General features: G+C 41.1%; 1 protein-coding gene across 2 annotated transcripts; it reads left to right on the top strand.

Annotated features, from left to right (window-relative positions):
- The first annotated feature begins 1,456 nt into the window (after positions 1–1,456).
- On the top strand, positions 1,457–6,748 carry MAP1LC3C (microtubule associated protein 1 light chain 3 gamma). 2 transcript variants are annotated; one of them, XM_088143981.1, is made up of 5 exons: positions 1,457–1,604; positions 1,996–2,051; positions 2,279–2,385; positions 4,317–4,501; positions 5,072–6,748. In XM_088143981.1, the coding sequence occupies exons 1-5, from the start codon at positions 1,544–1,546 to the stop codon at positions 5,098–5,100; spliced, it is 438 nt and encodes a 145-aa protein (XP_088000107.1). In that variant the 5' UTR covers positions 1,457–1,543; the 3' UTR covers positions 5,101–6,748. The 2 variants fall into 2 exon arrangements, with proteins under 2 accessions (XP_088000107.1, XP_088000114.1); XM_088143988.1 differs by having other exon boundaries at positions 4,317–6,748.
- The last annotated feature ends 2,499 nt before the right edge of the window (positions 6,749–9,247 follow it).

The raw sequence follows: 9,247 nt of genomic DNA, 5'->3' as shown, positions 1-9,247 counted from the left end.
CCCCTATATGTAATTTCCCAGAAGCAGCATTCTGTAGATGCATCCTGACTTTTGCACATGCTACTCAGAAAAGATGCTCACCTGGAATCGACTAATGTCTTTCTGGCGGTGGTGCTGGTGCTATGGGACTCCCTCCCACTCCCAGTCCAGTCTGCTTCTTCTCTGGCACATTGGAAGAGAAGTTTCAAAGCCTTTCAAAGCCTTTCCTCTGTGACGGCTCAGCTGTAATCTGTCGATCAGGTTTTCAACACTGACATTGTGTCCTTTGGGTGCTTCTTGACTATTGAGTGGTTTTGAGTATGTGGTGGGTTGATAGTATTTATAGTTTTATACTGTTTTATGTTGTTATTGATTCATTCTTATTAGATTTTTATCCCTCCTTTGATATACATTTTGGTCAACTCAAGGTGGAAAATATACCTAATACTCTTGCCTCCTATTTTCCCCACAAGATCAAACCTGTGAGGTGGGTTGGGCTGTTTTATGTTGTGATATTTATCTTTGGTCTATTTTTATCTTTAGTTTGGTGGTTATTTAAAGGAACTGTTGTTAAAATGCTGGAAGGGTGTGAATAAATAATATTATCAAGGGTGCGATCCTTCATTTACTTGGAGTGCCCTTGGACTCAAGGGGGCTTTCTTCAGAGCAGAACAAGTGCCATAATTAACCAGAATTAGCAAGCCCCTGAGCGATTAAAAAACCTGATTGACAACGGATGAAGTTGCAGCCCCTGAGCAATACAGCTCTTGTATGAACACTGTGAGACAAATAGCTATTTCCTTTAAAATAAAAGTATTTTTATGACCCTAGGAAACCCATTTGTGTCTGTAGGACAGACTACTACCCAGCTAACTCTGTCCGTAGATGCACAAAGTTGGGACACGGGGGCAGATGGTGTTGCCGTCAACAGCGGCAAACAGATTCTCTGGGCCATATCCTACTATTCATCAGATGGGCTGACTACAGTCACCATCATCCCCGGACAGCTTGGGTTACCCCGCTCTAACCAGAGACGGGGTCGTAGGGCTTGTGGACAACCCATCTCAAGGGGCCAGGGCGCTGAGCTTGGTTTTTAGGTCGCCAGAAAATAGCTCCCGGGTGCCGAGTGAACCGGAACCGTTCCCACGGCGAGGAGAAAGATGCCCCGTGCCAAAGACAGATATAACTGCGAGCGGTCATCATGAGCGAATATTCTTCGCTAACCGCGGCTCCCGAGGCGCGCCGGGGCACAAAGACCGCGCGGGCTGCCGCTGGCCCAGAGATGGGACGCGCTTGGCCCCCGTGCGGGTCGGTTGCGCGGGGTCCCGCTTTTTGCCTGCGAGGGATCCACCTTTCCCGTTTCGGCCTCGGCCAGAACGCGCGCGCCCGCTGGCGAGGGAAAACGCGGGGCGGCGGCGGGGGGACGCCCCGGGGCAAGGAGTGACGTGGATGTCGCAAGCCGGTCGTTAAAAGGGGGCTCTCCTGCACGGCTGTGCAGTTGGCGTGCAGCCGCTGCGGGCCGAAGCGCGCGTTGCTCTAGGCAGCCTCTTTTAAAAGCGGGAAGATGCAGCCTTTGCAGCATAACTGCCAGTCTATCAGGCCGTTTAAACAACGAAAAAGTTTCGGTAAGCGGTGGAGGGGGGTGCGGGGTGGGTGGGGGGAATGGGGCGCCCTTGCGCCAGCGGAGTTGAGCGCTGGTTGGGAAATCAAGCGGTCCGCTTGTTTCCCCTCAATTCGGAGCAAACCCTCTAACCTCCGTGGGACGTCTTCCTTGGTAGACGGGAATGGGCTCGCCCAAGACATCGCGTTTTAGGCATGCTCGGAGAGCTCTTTGGAGGGGGGGGGGGGGAGGAAGAGCCTCCGCTGATGTGACCTGAACGTGCTGCTCCGTCGAAGGAGCCCCGCTCAGCAGAGTGACCACCTGAAACCCGCAACCTGCTGTCCTGGGAACAGCTCTTTCTCTTCGGGGCCCCGTGAGAAGAACTGACGGCTCTTCCTTTTCTTTCTCTGGCACAGCAACCCGAGTGGAAGAAGTAGCAGGCATTCGTGGGAAATTCCCGACCAAAGTTCCAGTAAGCAGCGCCTTCTTTTCTCTGCTAAACCTCCCCGGGATTTGCCTCCTTTCTTTCCTTAAGTGCATCTGAGTCAGTGCAGGCTTCCTTGGCCAGAAGTGTCACTGACTTCGTTATGTTCTGCAGAGAGGATTGTCTCCTGCTGATGCGACTGTATGTGTCCCCTGGTAGCATGTCGCGCTGTCACATTGCTTTTAAACATGTTGTGCTTTTTTCTTTTGAATCAGGTAATTGTTGAAAGATATCAGAAAGAAAAATACCTCCCCCTGTTGGACAAAACAAAGTTTCTTGTACCACAAGAGTTAACTATGACACAGTTTATAACCATCATTAGGTATGTAGCAAGCCACCGATAGGCTGTTTATGATGTCGGCTGTTAGTGCTTCTGTGCACACCCTTGCCTGTCGTCTATTTTTGCTACGGGGCTTCTAAAACAACTTGGGAACTTTGCAGTAATATGGCTTCTGTTACCCAACACCTTTCTGTGACTTTTCTCCCATTGCTTCGATGGGGTTCAGTCATTTGAGCCTTCTTGCAAAGTATTCCTCATTATTTGCACAAAGATATGGTGAGAAAACGGTGCTAGATTAATACAGTCCCACCTTTTTTCTCTTCTATTTTAAAGAAGTTCCTAAACTATTTCAAGGATACATTCATCTAAAAAGAGTTTTTATACAACAAATAGCCAAGGAATAATTTTAAAAAGCTTTAAATTTATTTCAATGTACTTTGAATTCCAGCTTTGAATTCCAATACTGACAGCAGTCCAAAGTATATGGAAAGTATAGATTTGGGGAGAGCTATCCTAAATGCATGTGCAGATCTTGAAGTAAACATTGACATTATATTCTTTGGAATCCAGGATGTAGCTATGAGTTTTTTATTTGTAAAATGGATTACTTATTCCTTCCATCTTGCAAGTTACTTTAAAATTTTCCTTCATTTTTAAAACTGCTTGCTATGAGCTGGGGGGCGGGGGGGGGGGCGGGTCACTTAAGAAGTATAAATCCAAGGAGCCTTGAGGTTTGCAGAACTAGTTGCACAGCATTATTTTTATCTCAGTCCTACTGCTCCAAGAACTCTTTAAGCTCCTATGACTTATGTTACTAAGGAATTTACTGTAGGTGTTTAGACTCCACAGTGAGCACGGTACAGAAAGGATACAAACAGCAACATCTTGTTCCTAGGGCGTAGAGACTAGGGGAAGTTGGGGGTGGAGTTCCTTGCCATTTTCACTGATCTGTTAATTTTATTTTGCTGTTTAAATGCACACAACCCTAACCCTTGTTGATGTCAAAATTGACCAGAATCCTTTATAACCCAGAGAAATAAGGTGCTGCGGTAGAAAATTGGATCACAGAAACATTGAATGTTTATTAACTGCAGTTTTTCAAGGTCGTAGACTTATCCAATATTTGTTACCCAACATAATTTCACAAATGTTACTATGATCTGTGCTCAGAATATTTCATCTTCAGTCATGCAATTCTGTCTACAGTACAAGAGTATGAACCTTGTAATGGTCTTTGGAATTATAAAAAACGATTTGAAAGCTTTGATTAGGAAGCACTCTACATATTTTTAAAAAGAATATGCTTTGTGCTTTGTGGCTACACCAAAGGGTATTGTGCATAGGAACAAGATGTTGCTGTTTGTATCCTTTCTGTACCATGTTCATTGTGAAGTCTAAATACCTATAGTAAATTCCTTAGTAACAAGCAAGCTAAATAAATATCTGAGAGCCAGTTTGGTGTAGTGGTTAAGGCATGAGGCTAGAAACCAGGAAGCTGTGAGTTCTAGTCCCGTCTTAGGCACAAAGCCAGCTGGGTGACCTTGGGCCAGTCATTCTCTCTCAGCCCTAGGAAGGAGGCAATGGCAAACCACTTCCAAAAAACCTTGCCAAGAAAACTGCAGGGACTAGTCCAGGCGGTCACCAGGAGTCAAAAACTGACTTGAAGGCAAACAAACAAACAAACAAACAAACAAACACTAATTTTAATAATAATATGTAAGAAAGCTTATATTATCTACACTAAACACTATAAAGGTTATCCCAGAAAAATGGAAAATATGCCTCTTCTTAGATAGTCTGGAGAACTTGAAAAAACATCCTTCATCTTCCTCCCTACTCCTACTCCCACTTCTAGGTACAATATGGGGTTTACTGGTGGCAACTTTGCACTTGACCATGAGTTTAGCTAATCTATATACTGTGAAGAACTTTGCATGTGTTTAGATGTTTGCCTATTTTCTTTGTTAATCCAGAAGCAGAATGGCACTGAGTGCTACTCAAGCTTTCTACCTGCTGGTAAACAACAAGAGTTTAGCCAGTATGTCTTTAACTCTGGCCGAAGTATACCGAGATTACAAAGATGAAGATGGCTTTGTATACATGACGTATGCTTCCCAGGAGATGTTTGGAGGTCTCGTAGCTACTGCCAAAGTAAAATGTAAGGAATGTCTCCTAAAAAGATAAGTGTTCTCTTGGTGACAGCTGTGGCTGGATAGCAGAGCTGTGAATCACTCCAATTACTTGAAGATGAAAGGTGCTGTCTAATGTGGGCTCTTCTGTCAAAATTAATGGCCCAGGAGTTGGCAGGACCCAACTAAAGAACTGAGGGGTGGGATAAGCCATCCCAAACAAAGGACATGGACCCATATTTTCATATCTTGGCTCCTTGCCTGCCAAAGAAGTTAGTAGGGATATGCTTCAGTGTTACTCTTAAATTATGTATCTGCTTTAAAAACTGTTGCTATAATTGGAGATGAGTGAAAAATAAATGATGAAATTTTACAACCAGGTAAATTGCCCTGAACAAGAATTGTCTGCTTAACAGAGAACAACGTGTGCACTAGAGAGTACCATACTGCCATAGTTAGCTGAGCATTGCAAGGTTGAGCCAGCTCTGGCTTTCCTATTATCTGCTTTTAGCAAAGCCATTTGCTTCCTTCCTCCAAGAGGAATACTGCTGATGTGTATGATGGCACTGTAAACTTTACAGGACAATGTCTTTTCACAGACCAGAAGCTGCTCACCTTTACTGAATAGTGACAGCTATTCAGAAGTGGCTTATATTGGGCTCCAGTGTGGGGAAAGTTGGAAGGAAAGAGAAGAAGAGGACAACCAGAAGCAAGGTGGATGGACTCAGTTACCATAGCGATGAGTGCACCATTGGAAGAGCTGAGGGACCAGGTTAGGGATAGATCATCATGGAGAAAATCTATGTGGTCACTAACAGTCAACAACTTCTTGATGGCATGTAATCATCAGTCATTCAGAGAACATTATTGCACATGCATTTCTGAGATATCAATTGCTAAAAATTAGTGAGTTGTGGGGGATGGTGTCAAGTAGTGCAAGAGCACAGCTCCTTACACAGGAGTGCAAATTCCTATATGGCATCTTGCAGTTGTTTTAACTTATGTGTGACTAACTTACCTTTGGTGCTGAGACAGCAACTCCAGAAGCTAGAACAGTAGCTTTATCACAAGGCTGTGTTCTTGCCTTTTGAACTCTGCTCTGAGCTTTAACTTTGATTGAAGATAAGATTATTGTATAAAAATGAACTGTGCATGTGAATATGTATGTATATGTATGTTTGTGAGATATAGCCATATATTGTAGCTCACAAAGTGCAACGGGATTAAAAGCTACTTAGTCTAAAGCCAGCTGATAAAATGATCCCTTTGAGACTCTTCTATCAATGCCATACTTAAGATAATTCTATCTTAGTTGAACTCTGCTGACTTAAGGTTGCCCCCGAGTTACAAGCCTCCTGGTAGCCCCTCACTCTCCAAATGACTTGGAAATCTTGGAGAGTTTGGAAGGAACAGACTCCAGAAATGCTGGTATTCAAACCATACTGACTGAGAATACCGTGAGTTGTAACCCCAACATCTGCAGAGGGCATCACATTAGGGAAGAGTGAGATGTGTGTCATGTCTGAAATAGTGATTTGGAAGAGTCAGTGTGATGTGAAGAGAAATATTGGCTTGGTAAGACAGAGAGCTTTATTTGACAAGTCTCAGCTCACTTGTAAAGACCCTAACCTAATTTAAGAATATTTTATCCAGTTATACTTGATAGTTTTTTGCAAGGTGATGATGGATTTATATCTATTGAAGAAAACTAGAACTACAACTCACCATCATCAGTTTTTTAATCTAGCTGTTCTGTACTTTAAAACTGTGCTCCTCTGGATATCTTTTATATATGAGTAGTCCTTCAATAACTTGTGTGTTTCTAAAAATGACATGCATTCCTGCTTTAACAAGACAACAAAACTCTATTAAAAGTAAATGTTTTTGTCTAGTCTATATTTATGGCTCTGCCTGCAGGTGGTGTACACTTATCATGTGTATTTTGTTAAATGCCTTTGTGTTGTTTTGTGGAAAAAAACCCCTTTTTCTGTTGAACTTTTAGACATCATGGAATTTAAGGCAACATCTGTTTGGCAAGACTCATATTCAGGGTCATTAGAATTGCTTCAAGAATGTGTGTAAAACATGATGCATCAGAGGAGCTGAAATGTAATTGCCCCTGAAGGGACTTCTCACTTGCAACAGTCTATGTTTTTCTTTCTTTTTTTCTCTCTCAAAAGTGGGTTCAAGCTTTTAATTGTGCTAGTTTTGGAATGAATTGCTCTTCTTTCTTGAGAGTAAAAGACTGAAATATTGTGGTTTTACTACGAAAAGAATGAACTGAAGAAAAATTAAAACATTATGTAACAAAAGGTCTCAACTGAAATTTCTTGAGTCTCTAGATTCCTAGAAATGGCAAGAACAGTGTTAAATGTATTACAACACAATAGGTTCTAATAATAATTTATTAAATGTACATGCTGCCCAACTTCCAGTGACTCTGGGTGGTTTACAAATTGTTGAAAATATTTAAAAGCAAGGAACTCCCCCCCGCCCGAAAGATTAAAGATGGCAGAAATGACAAAACCAGATGGGAACAAAGGAAAAAAAAAAGGGGGGGGGGTTCTTCAATCACATTTGCCAAAGGCCTGGGCAACGAGCCAGGTCTTCAGGGCCCTTTGAAACACCAATAGGGTAGGGACAGTTCGAATCGGGGGTGGGACTTCATTCTATATAAATTGTATGTAAATATTGTACTGTTCTTTTATTACATGTATGAAAATAGCCTGAAAGCTGGAGTATTAAGGAATTGGACAATACAAATTGGATGGATGGATGGATGGATGGATGGATGAATAAATAAATAAATAAATGCCTTTTTCTTATAAGACAGTAGGATTACATACAGTTGAAAGAGAGAGGACCGGTGTTTCCAAATCTAAATTTGGTTGAGCACTGGCAGTCTAAACTGTATGTTCATCCTAGAGATAATTTTTTTTTGGCATCTTCTACGATCAGTAGTAGTAAATTACTGAACAAATAGACTGTTCAGCACAGGAACTGAAAACCATTGACTAATAGGTCTAAATGTGTGATTATGTTCTATTGCAAATGTTGGAAAAAAGAATAATCTAGGCCTGGTATAAATTGTTCTCTGGCTTTAAATGATCAAACCACCATAAGGTGAATCTAGTTTTATTGCCATTTTTAAAAGGAGAGGAGCTGGGCATCCATTGGAAGATTAGACAAGTGAAGATTGTGGCTGCACAATAGAAGTCCCACCCCTTACCCATGTAAAAAGGGGTAGGACTTCAGTCAGATGGGCGGTTAATATTTTGACTTTTTTTGACAGTCCCTGCCCCCCTGATGCCCCGGGGGGGGGTAATGTGAATCTTAATAGGTATAAAGATTCAATAATCAGGGGCTGAATAATATAGGTCTGTCTTTTGGACGATGAATCTTGTACAAAAGTAATGATACCTTCCCACTTAAATCTATGATGTTAAGCACCTAGGAAAACTGCTGTTGTGAAGATATACAATGGGTAGAGACAGAAGCAGGAACCATGAAGTCTATATATTTTGCTATACATTTGGGCAGTTCACAGACAGAGCTAAAATGCAAACTATACGGCCATAGTCAAACATTATTAAAACCCATCTAATCATAAAATCCATCTAGTTATACCAAATATCTTTGACATTTTCTCCCCGCTATTCACTACTCAGATTTTAATTTCTTGCATATTCAATTAAATTATGTACTGTTATGTTAGAGATTTTTTCTCCATAATCATGGATTTGAAAAAAGGAGGAAGAATTTATTAGGAAAAAAAATGTTAGTAGCTTAGTGGCTATTCCCTAAGACTAAGTGAAGATGCTTTATTTTGTTGGTAAAACATAATTCTTTTATAGCAATTGCAAAAGGGTGAGAAAATATACTAGAAATTTACATGTGCCTGCTGCATTCATAGTCCTATGGACAACTACACACTACGTACCTAGTGTATAAATAAATAACACTTTTGAGCTGATAATGCAACATATAAAATTCCTGCCATTCAAGAAAGCAAAATGTTTAATATTCTTCTGAGAAATCAGCCATGTTTATTGAAAAATACATGAGCCAATAACAGTAGTAGTAATAATATTAATATACATTGAATAAATCATGTTAGTGTTTCTGCAAGCAGCAGATTTAAACCCACCGACTGCTGTATAGAGAAGCACCTCACGTTCCCTCCTCACGCCCATTCATCCCCCACGATTTTCCATTTCATATTCAAAGCTGAACTTACCAGCTACTGATTCTTTTCTTTCCTTTGCTCCTTGAACCAGCATTTTTATTTATTTTATTTATTACTGTGACGTATGCCACTTCAACTACATAACTCTTTTTTATGCATCCTCTCCTAAAATCCTTGCTACAAACCCTATAGCATCTTTTTTGTACTTCTGATTCTATTTGATTTAACAGAATCTGTTTTAATATTTATATACCTCCAATAACACAAATGTTTGAAGATGTTTTAGGGGAGAAGGCTGAGCCCAAGCATCATCACTGGAGAGGAGGAATTTTAAATGTGATTAAGTGAGGGTATATGTGCTTTATGTTTCTTGTCATTGTTTTTCATCCGACCACATGCCCACGTGCATTTTTTGTTTTTAATCCTTGTACACCACCCAGAGTCACCTGTGTGAAATGGTGGCCACCTAAAGCATTGATTTATTTTTATTTATTTATTCAATGTATCTGTTGCCCATCTCAGACCAGTGACTCTGGGCGGCTAACAATAATAAAAACAATCAAACCATTAAAACAATACAGAAAATTAA

The sequence above is a fragment of the Python bivittatus genome, unplaced genomic scaffold (genome assembly GCF_059951505.1).
Source record: "Python bivittatus isolate LINGU-HERP-01145 unplaced genomic scaffold, Pbiv_v1 ctg000020_np1212, whole genome shotgun sequence".
Taxonomy (NCBI): domain Eukaryota; kingdom Metazoa; phylum Chordata; class Lepidosauria; order Squamata; family Pythonidae; genus Python; species Python bivittatus.
The sequence above is the reverse complement of the archived record's forward strand: the minus strand, read 5'-3'. Positions and strand labels throughout refer to the sequence as shown.

Bases quoted from the DNA above. Each gene is read 5' to 3' on its own strand.
- MAP1LC3C (XM_088143981.1), top strand. From the start codon at position 1,544: ATGCAGCCTTTGCAGCATAACTGCCAGTCTATCAGGCCGTTTAAACAA. The intron at 1,605-1,995 runs GTAAGCGGTGGA...TCTCTGGCACAG, and splicing joins TAAACAACGAAAAAGTTTCG to CAACCCGAGTGGAAGAAGTA. The intron at 4,502-5,071 runs GTAAGGAATGTC...GTCTTTTCACAG, and splicing joins AGCTACTGCCAAAGTAAAAT to ACCAGAAGCTGCTCACCTTT.